The 11,876-nt window shown below is 39.9% G+C and overlaps 2 protein-coding genes across 2 annotated transcripts in view; both read left to right on the forward strand.

Annotated features, from left to right (window-relative positions):
* Positions 1-460: 460 nt before the first annotated feature.
* On the forward strand, positions 461-5,982 carry nagk (N-acetylglucosamine kinase). Its single transcript, XM_047385138.1, has 10 exons — positions 461-536; positions 893-977; positions 1,934-2,032; positions 2,119-2,260; positions 3,447-3,557; positions 3,636-3,748; positions 3,825-3,912; positions 3,996-4,093; positions 5,324-5,402; positions 5,503-5,982. The coding sequence occupies exons 1-10, from the start codon at positions 508-510 to the stop codon at positions 5,709-5,711; spliced, it is 1,053 nt and encodes a 350-aa protein (XP_047241094.1). The 5' UTR covers positions 461-507; the 3' UTR covers positions 5,712-5,982.
* Positions 5,983-7,422: 1,440 nt separating this feature from the next.
* Positions 7,423-11,876, forward strand: part of LOC124880844 — a 7,461-nt gene continuing 3,007 nt past the window's right edge. The window contains exon 1 of the mRNA XM_047386216.1: positions 7,423-7,553. Coding sequence (XP_047242172.1) covers positions 7,530-7,553 — 24 coding nt within the window. The 5' untranslated portion in view covers positions 7,423-7,529. The remainder of the gene's footprint in view (positions 7,554-11,876) is intronic.

The following is an 11,876-nucleotide window of genomic DNA, read 5'->3' on the forward strand; positions in this document are numbered from 1 at the left end:
GGCTACGTTATGGATCTCGCGAGATCTGAGAAGTGTTGCCAGATTGGGTGGGTTTCCGCCTAATCGGGCTTCTTTTGGATAAATTGGGCTGAAAAACATAGCTTTGGGTTTATAGCTTAAATTTGGGCTGCCTTTCACATTTGGCGGGTTTTAGAAAGTATTTATAGGGAAATTATATCAAAGTAGTTGTCATTGTGTTCCAGAAAAGTACAAACTTACATATTTCCAAAAAATTTGTCGTTGCACTTATAGCATTAGTTTATTTTGAAATCAGAGAATCTGTCGAACTTGACATCATCAATCAATGATAGCCATTGGTTAATTAAGTGCCACTGTAAACCATATTGGTTAATGCCACCTGTAAATGACCCTAATGGAAAGAGGGGTTGAGATTTGGGCTGGTTTTTATTGAGGTGGGCGGGTTTCACGTTGTGTTTAGATTGGAAACCGTCGGTCAGATCTGGCAACCCTGGATCGGAGCCGTTTAGCGGGGACCAAAACAGGAACATGGCATCAGTGTTCGGTGGAATAGAAGGGTAAGAAAGAGCGAAAACCTCCACAAAAAAAAAACCTCATAAGTTTTAGTTTGATGATATGTTTCTCTGGGGTTGTATACATTTAGCGTGTTTTTAGGTTTTTGAGGCTTGTCATGTGTAAATTCACACTAAACTTTGAATGTTTTTCGGACACGGAAGCGCAGATCTCGTGATCGCCCGCCTGTTAAACCGTGTGTCCATGTAAACCTTAAAATGAATGATTGCACATGGACATGTATGTAAAGGTGTTATATGTCGTACAGTTGGACACTCACTGCCTCAGCTGTGTTAGTTTCATGTTGTTAATGGAGTCTTAACTTCTTGTGGCTTTTCTGGTTCTGCTGTCTTCCATCCAGTGGAGGAACTCACTCCAGGACTGTGCTGCTGTCAGGAGATGGGAAGGTGCTGGGAGAGGCGGTGGGACCCTGCACCAACCACTGGGTGAGCAGAACAGGTGCACATAGAAATCAGGGTGGGACAGTTTACAAGCCAAGGGAAATAAAACGTTAACCTCTTTTCAGTTCTAGTTATATCAATTTAATCCCTAATTCATTTTATTATTTTGATTTGATATAAAGACTTAAACCAAGATATGAATTCAACACCTGTTGAGCCTGCAGGTGTCTACTTAACAGATATACTGCTTATAGTTTGCCAAATGTAGTTTAACAACAGCGTTACCTCAATTAATGATGAGTGACGTTACTTTACTTTTCAATCCCTGCCTGTCTGTGTTTCCAAATGTCAAAATAGCTGAATATGCCCTTCTGGTAAGCAAAAGTTTACTGAGCTTCTTTCAGCCAGCTTACCTACAGTGTGCAGCAATGTGTGGGGTGAGGTTCTCATATTGAGAAAGATCAACAGGGGTTTTAGACACACAGTCGGTGGAATCAGATTTCAGTTTGGTTTTTTTCTTGTAGTTTTTGTCTAGTTGGATTTAAATCATTTTATAGAACCTGATTAGACCAGATTGATACACTTATCATGAATGGATTTGTTACATTGTTGTTATTCAACGACTCGTTTCATTTAACCATAGTATTGTTTTTTTTTTAAGATATTTTTTCGGCACTAGTGGCCTTTATCTTTAATTTTTGACAGTAGGCAGACAGGAAAGAGGGGTAGAGAGAGGGGGAGACATTCGGCAAATGTCACCGGGTCCGGGACTCGAACCCGGGACGTCCGCTTCGAGGGCTGTAGCCTCAGCACATGGTCGCGCACTTAACCCCTAGACCATCAGCGCCTTAACCATAGTATTTTAAATAATTGTTTTTATTAAATAAAATAATAAATGTTTAAGGGTTTGGACATTTTCTTTATATTGTAATTTTTTTTAATTATTATTATTTTATTGTTAAAATAAGTTTTCAACATGAAACTTTCTGTGTCTAACATAGTTGATCGGGGTGGATAAATGTCTTAAAAACATCAACGAAATGGTCCAGAAAGCCAAGATCACAGCAGGACTGGATCCAGACACGCCGCTACACTGTTTGGTCAGTCAGACGGCTCATCGAAGTGAGGTTCCTGCTTGCCGCAGTAATTTCAAGTCAAAACTTTAATTCTGTTTGTTCGTGTGAAGGGTATGTCTCTGAGTGGGGGCGAGCAGAAGGATGCCATCGACAACCTGATTGCCGTGATGAAGGATCGGTTCCCACATCTCAGCGAGCATTACTTCATCACCACAGATGCCATTGGTGCCATGGCAACGGCGAGTGATCGAGGTAGCCTTTCAGTTTTAGTCCAAGGGACAAGGAAGAAAGAGAGGAAAGACGTAAGGGAGAAAAGAAGGAAACAAATAAGTGAGGAAGGAAGGATGTATACAAGGAGGGAAGGACACAAAGCAAGGATAAAGAAAGACAGGAGGAACACAAGGAAGGGCTAAACAAAGAGAGGTAGAACACATGAATGGATGAAAGTAAGGACACAAGGAAGGAAGGACTGAAGGAAGAACACATCATTTAGACAATAGGATGGGGACTTATGTCGCTTTTCATATTGATCCAGACCTGGAAAATACTGAAATCAAATTCCCTGAATTATTGTTTTCAGGCTGATCAGTAGCCATTTATTACCTAAGGTCATTACTAATGTCTTTCATATCACAGCTTTGTGCTCCAGACCATCAAACTCATGCTTTTATGGGGGTTGTCGCTAGAGCTGAAACAGTTTATCGGATAATTGATTATTTAAATAATCATCAACTAATTTAGTAATCAAATTATCATTAAATGGAGTATAGAGACTCTAAAACATGCCTTTTGCTGAAAGAACAACCCACTCAGAGCAGTAATTAGGCCAAAACTGTGCAAAAACTATAAACATTTTGCATTTAAGATGAAAAACCGCCATTGTCTAAATATGGTCTATCGAGAACTCCTGATCTGGCATAGCTTTAGCTTCACCTGGTTCAAATTCTGTAAAAACAAATCTCCCATTAAGCACCTTTTTCTATCCGACTGTTAATCAATTAGCAAAATAATCGTTAGTTGCAGTTCTAGTTGTCGCACACTTGCTGTTGACCAGTGAACAACATAACAACTGGCTGCAACTTACACTCTTGATTTCTGTAAACACAGTAGTGCAAGTAATTTAGTTTGCCTCTGCATTTTAACTTAAATGTAGTTAAAATTAGGTAATAATAGTTTAATTGGGCTATTTTTAAGAGTTACAATTAAGTAATTTATTTGTGTTTTACAGGTTACAGATTTACTTTCTTTAGGCATTGCTTTTGTTAATAGTTTTGTTCTGCCTTCATCACGTATATACCTACATTAGAAAGCTCCTCATAGTGTCAGGTTAGGAACTGATACTTTACCCTCTTAGGTGTGTCTGCCTAGGAGTGTCATCATTGTCTCTTTAGGGTCCACTGTTATCTACATAAGTGTCGTTTGTGTGTTTTCTCTCCAGGCGGTATAGTCCTGATCTCAGGGACTGGCTCCAACTGCAAGTTGGTCAACCCTGATGGCTCACAGATCGGCTGCGGTGGGTGGGGTCACATGATGGGTGATGAAGGATCAGGTAACCATGATAAACTGATATCTAGTTCTTCATGGTTGCAGGACACCACCCTGTAGCTATTTTCCTTCTGTCTCGTAGCATTCTGGATTGCTCACCTGGCTGTGAAGACGGTGTTTGATGCCAGAGACAACCTGGTGGCGCCTCCTCATGACATAACACATGTTAGAAAAGCCATAGAGGACTACTTCCAGGTCAGATGCCTCCAAAACAAGAAATAGGTTCCTTTTACTTGAGACCACAATGAGTAAAAACCATCTTCCATCGCAGGTGTCAGATCTGATGGGCATGCTGCCACATCTGTACAGAAACTTCCAGAAATCTTTTTTTGCTGGTTTCTGCAAGAAGTTGTCCGAAGGTACGCGGCATATCAGTTTCCTGTTTGTTTGTTTGTTTTTTTAAGCGGATAAGAATGTAAAATCGTTCTGTTCTCATTCAAAGGTGCCGAAGCTGGAGATGCTCTCTGCCAACATGTGTTTGCCGAGGCAGGGAGAGTCCTGGCTAAACACGTAGAAGCGGTCCTACCTGCAGCACAAGAGGTAGCCAACAGTAAATATGTAACCATATCAAATCAGATATAGACTGTTGTGCAAGAACTTTTATACTTTTTTTATATTTATTCCCATGACAACCACAGACTTCTTTTATTGGCTTTTATGTGATCGTAGTGCATACTTGTGGAGTGGAAGGGAAAAGATGCATGGCCTTTAGAAGCCATCCAGTTATTAAATACAGTCCACCTATGTGTAATTGAATCTTAGTATAAGTACAGCTGTTCTGCAGGGATAAAACTGTGAAGATGTTTTAACAGGGTTAGGTGATGAAACAATATCCCAAACTTTCAACATCTCATAAAGCGCCAAAAATGGAAAGAGTATAGCCCAACTGCCAGCCTACTAAAACATTGCCTTCTACATAAACTAACAGGCTGGGCAAGGAGAGCATTAATTATAGAAGCAGCCAAGAGGCCTTCTGTAACTCTGGAGGGTCTGCAAAGATCCACAGCTCAGGTGGGTGAGTCTTTTGACAGGACAACTATTAGTCCTGCGCTCCTCAAGTCTGGCCTTTATGGGAGAATGGCAAAAAGAAAGTCTTATTGAACGTAAGCTACAGGAAGTCCTGTATAATGGGAAACGTGGTGGCGGCAGCATCATGCTGTGGGGATGATTTTAATCAGGAGGGACAGGGAACCTATTCAGTATGGTGGATGGAGCTAAAACCAGTGCGTGTACTGGAAAATAACCCTTTAGAGGCTGCAAAAGTCTTGTGACTTCAACAACCTCAAACGTACAACCAGAGTTACGATGAACGGATTTAGAACCAGGTATATTATAATGGTCCAGTCAAAGTCCGGTCTTAAATCCAGTTGCATATCTGTTCTGAAAATAGCTTTTCACATACTTTTTCTGATTAATTTGACTAAGCTTTAGTCATTTTCCAAAGAAGAATGTGCAGCAATTTCCACCTGTAGATGTTCACAGACAGAAGAGACTTACCTAAAAGACTTGCAGCTGTAATCTGTAGGGAGAGGTGCTTCTTGACTCAGGGGGGCAGAATACAAACGAACGACACACTTTCAGATTTTTATTGGTACAACGTTTAGAAAACCATGTATTATTTTCCTACCAATTCTCAATTATGCATTGCTTATTGTTGCTCTGTCACACCAAATCCCATTAAAATACATTGAGGTTTGTGTTTATAACATGACAAACTGTGGAAAAGTTAAAAGGCGCACTGTATGTTATGAAAGCATTCTTTCTTTCAAGCCTTTATTAAGTGGTGAATCCGGCGTGCCCATCCTGTGTGTGGGCTCCGTGTGGAAAAGCTGGTCTCTGCTAAAGCCAGGTCAGTGTCTCTGTGGCTGAAAGTTAGAAAACCTTCAGTGATTTTCTCTGAAACATAACAGTTTTAGTCTTACTTCCTGTTCTTGTCTGTCTCTTGTCAGGGTTCACAGAGGTCTTGGACAAGGCGGCATCGTCAGATGGGTTGAAAGGGCGTTTCCGTGGCTACAGCCTCCTGATTTTGCAGCATTCCTCAGCCCTCGGAGGTGCCAGCCTCGGTGCTCAGCGTTTAGGCTCCTCAATTAGCATGGATTATGGCGCCAATGCTAAAATCTTCTATCAATGCTCCTTCAGCAGCAGCCAGATACAATAGGGCACAAGGCCACTTTATGATTCCTCATACTCTAATCACAATTACTTAAATCAGGTTTGTGTAAGATAGGACTTGCACATGATTTCACAGGATTTCCCCCCAACAAAAGAGATTAAAAAAATGTATAAAATCTTGTGGAGTTTTTTTTTTTTACTTGGCAGTTTCTGTAACAAGAGCTGAAATTATTTTTATTGAACTGTTGACTTTTTTTTCTACCTTTGATGATTCATTTGCACTCATGATTTATAATAAAAGTGCTGGTGATTTTGAAGAAGCTGTGTGCAGGATTGTTGTGGGAGATTTTACGCTCTGGTTCTTGCTGCTCTACCTAAAGTTCTGCGATTAAAAAAGGATTATATTTTACATAAATCACCACCATTTACTCCAGAATCACCACATAGATAGTTACCAGATTGTCACCATGTAAAAACAGGTGCCAGTAACTATATAAAGCTTCATATTGATTCAAAATGTGATGAGAGACAAAGTCATTGGTGTCTATCAGTCTGGGAAAGGTTACAAAAACCATTCCTAAACCTTCACAGAAGTGATCGGACTACCAAAATTACTCCCAAGAGAGCACTAACAACTTATTCTAAAAGTTAGTACAGAAACCCAGAACATCTAAATCACTGCAGGCCTCACTTACCTCAGGTAAACTCAGGGTTACTAAAACAAACAGTGGCACTTATTAAAAACTATATATATATATATATATATACATATAGCATATTATCTTTCAAAACCAATCACATATATATAGAATATCGATGATGTATTACATATAATTCCAGTTCCCACGGTCCCTGAATGCAACAGCTGTTGTTCAGCCGCTGTGTTGAGCTGTCAGTCATGATTCTGCACCCCTGTGATCTGAGGCCCCGCCCCCCAACGCCAAATCAGGGCCAGAAGTTTGAAGCCGACAAAAAAAATGTGCAAGTTTGAAAAAAAACTTGAATTTGAAAAGTAGTTTTGAACTTGTTTTTTTTTTTTCAGTTTCACATCTGGTTTTTTTTTTTTCAGTTGCAAAACTTTTTTACCAGTTTTCAAATTTTTTTAGGGGGAGGTTCAAAATAATTTTTCAGGTTAAAATGTTTTTCTTTTGAACAAACTTTTATTTTTTAAGTTCAAATTTTTTTCGTTTGAACAAACTTTTATTTTTCGGGTTTACATTTTTTTCATTTGAACAAACTTTATGGCCTCAATTTAGCTCCATAAATGGACAACTGCTGTTGGATTCACCACTAAAATTAAGCTTTTGCAGTGGCCTAGTCGAAGTTTGGACTTATGTGAGTGGCCTCCAAAGTGGATGAATTAAAGCTTAATTTATTGCCAGTTACCTAAAGCACATGATAGGAGTCACTGCCACCAACAGGGACAAAATTAGGTATTAGGTTTTGGGGGTTACTTATTTTTCACATTCACATATTGTGTTTTTTTTCTTTCTTCTTCTTCTTAAATAAAATCACCATCTGAAAACTTTTGTATTTATTCAGATTATTTTGGTCTTATGTTGTCTGATATTTACATTTATTTATCTCAAACATTTAATTGTGACCAAAAATGCAAAAAGTAAGAGCTCCAATAACGTCCTAGCAGCTGCAGGCGGGGGAGTTAAAAACTTGATTTAAAATCGCATTGAAGAAAAACAGAACCAGCTTCTGATGGGGTAGGAAGCAATCACAGCAGTTGTTGACTTGTGTGTGATGTAACAGTGATCAACCCAAACAGGGCATTCATTATTTAACTGTAAACAACCAGGGAGATGATGGGCATAGAGAGCCGGGGGCTTAATCTGCCAAGAAGGAAGCAGCAAACATGCTTCCTTGTGCTCGCTTTACGGTAAATATGTTCATTTTTCTGTTTATTGTTGTGGTTGTTACGCAACTAATGCCTCGTGTTGTTTTTAATGGGTTATTGATGGAAACGAAAAACATTTAATTTAACTGTAAATTTGATATAAATCGGAAGAACTGTACAGCATATTTCTAAAAAAAAGGGGAAGGCTGCGTTATTGATGTTTGGCCTGTTGGTGGCAGTAGATACACCTCTACGAACACTGAAAGAAACGACATTTTAATATTAAACATTTAGGCAATTTTCATTATGTAGAGCTTAGTTTACTGTAGACATTTTTGCTTTATTTACTTTGATTTTAGCGCTTTTCGTTTTTTATGACGTTTGTCGTCAGTTGAGCACCTCAACGGTCAGTGAGACTGCTAGCTAAGAAGCTAGCTAAACAAACGGAGCCGTTACAGCTTTTTGTTGTTATGATTTTACTTTTTTATTTATTTTGTTTTTTGTAGAAGTTATTTTAGGATATTTTTTTAAAACAGCAAAGATTACACTTCTTTTAATTAAACGTTAAAAATCTTAGCTAGTTAAAATAGTTTAAATATTTCTAGTCTTTTTTTTTTGAGGGTTTATTTTGAAAGCCAAACGATGACCAAACAATAACTTTCTTTTTGTTTTTTACATTTTTATCAGGATTACGTTAAAATGTGCACCTTTACATGAAAAAATTAAATTAACTAATTATACCTGTCTAATTAAAGTACACACAGAGCTACATATATTTTACTACCATAAACCCTAAATAATATATAAAATCAAGATATGTACAGATATCCAGCTTAACAAACTAAACTATAACGTTTAGTTATACAGCTCCCTCTTTCAATAAATACACATTTTTATGAAAAGTAAATTTATTTCAGTAATTCAGTTTAAAATATGAAACTCATAGTAAATCGATTCAGTAGACAGAAAATACACATTTCTGTTAATTTTGAGAATTATGGTTAATGCAGAAACTAATGCAGATATTTGTTTTATTTTGAAATTAAACTCTTAGGGACTAAGAGTCTTTGAGCAACTACTCTTAAGTAATATTTGTAGCACTGTATTTAGATATTTATGTTAGACTCTACTTTATTAACAAATGGTAGGACACATAATTACATTACATTACATTTTTGGACATTTGTTATGATGCATTGCCATGGCAACAGGGTTGTTTCTTACAATCGGGAGCAGCTGATTAATATCTCAAAAGCTCAAATAATACTTCAACTACAACCCCAAATCCCTGATGTGTTGAAAAAGAGACGCTGTGGATGCAGAGCAGGAGCTAAGAGAAGAGAGAGAAGGAGGAAGTTCAAACCATCTCTTCCGTCGATTATGGTGGGCAATGTGAGATCGTTGGGAAACAAGTTGGATGAACTCCAAGTCCTACAAAGGACCCAGCCAGAGTACCGGGCATGCAGTATTATGTGTTTTATTGAGACATGGCTGCAGGATCATATCCCCGACTCCAGCGTCTCTCTGCCGGGCTTTTTAACCATACGAGCAGACAGAGATTTAAAGAGGAGCGGCAAATGTAAAGGAGGTAGACTGGCAGTACTTGTGAACAACAGATGGTGTAATCCAGGACATGTAACTGTGAAGTGTCATCTCTGCAGTCCAGATATTGAACTGTTGGGAGTAAGTTTTCGTCCATATTATTTACCCAGAGAGTTCACCAGTGTTATTTTGGCAACAGTTTACGTTCCACCTTCCGCTGTTGCTGTGACACTGCATGTGATGCCATCAGCTCAGTTGTTGCTAAGCTACAGACACAAAACCCCAATGCTTTTGTGGGAATTTCTGGTGATTTTAACCATGCTTCACTCTCTGCTACACTTCCAATGTTTCAACAGTTTGTCAGCTGCTCTACCAGAGAAAACAAAACACTGGATTTGTTTTATGCAAATGTCAAGGACTCATACGTCTCTACAGCAAGACCTCCTCTAGGCAAATCAGATCACAATCTTGTTTTTCACTGCTCGAAAATATAAGTCCCTTGTTCAGAGGCAACCTGTAATAAAGAGGACTGTGAGAAAATGGTCACAGGAAGCTGAAGAAGCTCTGCAAGGTTGCTTTGAGGCTACAGACTGGGACGCACTGCGCCAGCCACATGGAGAGGACATCAATGCCATGACTGAGTGTGTAACCGACTATATAAACCTCTGTGTGGAACATCATCCCCACCAGAACCGTGAGATGCTTCCCCAATAACAAACCTTGGATCACCAGTGACCTGAAGGACCTGCTTAACAAGAAAAAAAGAGCCTTCAGAGAGGGAGACAGAGAATTATTGAGGATTATACAGAAGCAACTTAAAGTCAAGATAAGAGACAGCAAGGAGGTGTACAAGAAGAAGCTGGAAAGCAAGCTCCAGCAAAACAATATCAGAGATGTGTGAACAGGGATGAAGAAGATCACAGGCTTCAAGCAGAAGGATGATCAGACCGATGGAGGTCTGGACAGAGCCAATTAACTGAACACATTCTTCAATAGGTTCAGTTCAGAAACCAGCTTCGCATCCTCCTCTCCTGCTCACAGCCGAACAGACATTCCACCTTCCTTTGACCCACAGGACCCACAGCTGTCCAGTAACACCTCACATTTTTTATCTTCCACCTCAGCCCTAGACCCTTCAGCTTCTACCTGTTTGCCTTCAACCATATCAGAAGATGCCGATGCTTCCTTTGCTTCCCCCTTCCACCTGTGTGTCTCAAGAAGTCAAGTGAAGATGCAACTGGAGAGACTGAATAGGAATAAGGCTGCAGGTCCAGATCATGTCAGCCCTAGAGTCCTGAAGGCCTGTGCAGAGCAGCTCTGTGGGATTCTGCAGCACCTCTTCAACCTTAGCCTGGCCCAGAAGAAGGTTCCGGTGTTGTGGAAGACCTCCTGTCTTGTTCCGGTACCAAAGAAAACTCACCCATCAGTCCTCAATGACTATAGACCTGTTGCCCTGACATCTCACATCATGAAGGTCCTAGAGAGACTCCTGTTGGCCCACCTGAGTAAGCAAACAGTAAACCATCGGGACCCCCTTCAGTTTGCTTATTGCTGTGGAGTTGGAGTTGAAGATGCCATCATACACCTGCTTCAACAAACCCCCTGTCATCTAGACAAAGCCAGCAGCACTGTGAGGATCATGTTCTTTGATTTCTCCAGTGCATTTAATACAATCAAACCTGATTTGCTTTGTCAGAAACTCCAGAAGACTCAGGTGGAGGCCTCAACAATCTCCTGGATCAAAGACTACCTGACAAACAGACCACAGTTTGTGAGACTGAAGGGTTGTGAGTCTAACCAGGTAGTCAGCAGCACAGGAGCACCACAGGGAACTGTACTCTCACCATTCCTCTTCACTCTGTACACCTCAGACTTCTAGTACAAGACAGACTCCTGTCATCTGCAGAAATACTCGGATGATTCTGCAGTCGTGGGGTGGATCAGAGATGGACAAGAAGCTGAGTACAGGAAGGTGGTGGACCGCTTTGTGGCATGGTGTGGAAACAATCATCTCATTTTGAACGTGACTAAAACAAAGGAGATGATTGTAGATTTTAAGAGAAACAGGAATAAGTCAAAAACTATTTCTATCATGGGAGAAGAAGTGGAGGTGGTGGAGGAGTATAAATACCTCGGTGTTCACCTGGACAACAGACCAGAGTGGAGATGCAACTGTGAAGCCATCTACAAGAAGGGACAGAGCAGACTGTACTTCTTGAGGAAGCTTAGGTCCTTTGGTGTTTGCAGCAAGATGCTGCATATCTTCTATAAGTCTGTTGTGGAGAGTGTGATCTCTTCCACCATCATCTGCTGGGGAAGCATCAGAGCCAGGGACTTAAAAAAGCTCAACAAGCTGATAAAGAAAGCTGGCTCTGTTCTGGGGACTCCTCTGGAACCTCTGGAGATCATTGTGGAAAGATGGATTCTTCATAAAATGAAGAACATTATGGAGAACCCTGAGCATCCTCTTCATGAGACTGTTGTACAACAACAGAGTGTCTTCAGTCAGAGGCTTCTTCAGATCTGCTGTAAGACGGAGCGCTACAGGAGATACTTCCTGCCCACAGCCATCAGCATCTACAACGGCTCTTTGAGGAAACCTTCATAATATGAGCTACAACAACATTTAATTTCCCTTTGGGATTAATAAAGTATTTTTGAATTGAATTGAATTAGTCATTATCACCCAGAGTTTGACTCTTCCAGTAGTTTCTGTACCTTGTATGCAGTATTTTAGAGTATGCAGGGTATGAATTTTTATTGAAGTTAAATGCTTTTTCAGGAGGTGCCTGAACATAAAATTTTTTCTGCTAATCTGCATGT

Source organism: Girardinichthys multiradiatus, chromosome 14, assembly GCF_021462225.1.
Source record: "Girardinichthys multiradiatus isolate DD_20200921_A chromosome 14, DD_fGirMul_XY1, whole genome shotgun sequence".
NCBI classification, from domain to species: Eukaryota; Metazoa; Chordata; class Actinopteri; order Cyprinodontiformes; family Goodeidae; genus Girardinichthys; species Girardinichthys multiradiatus.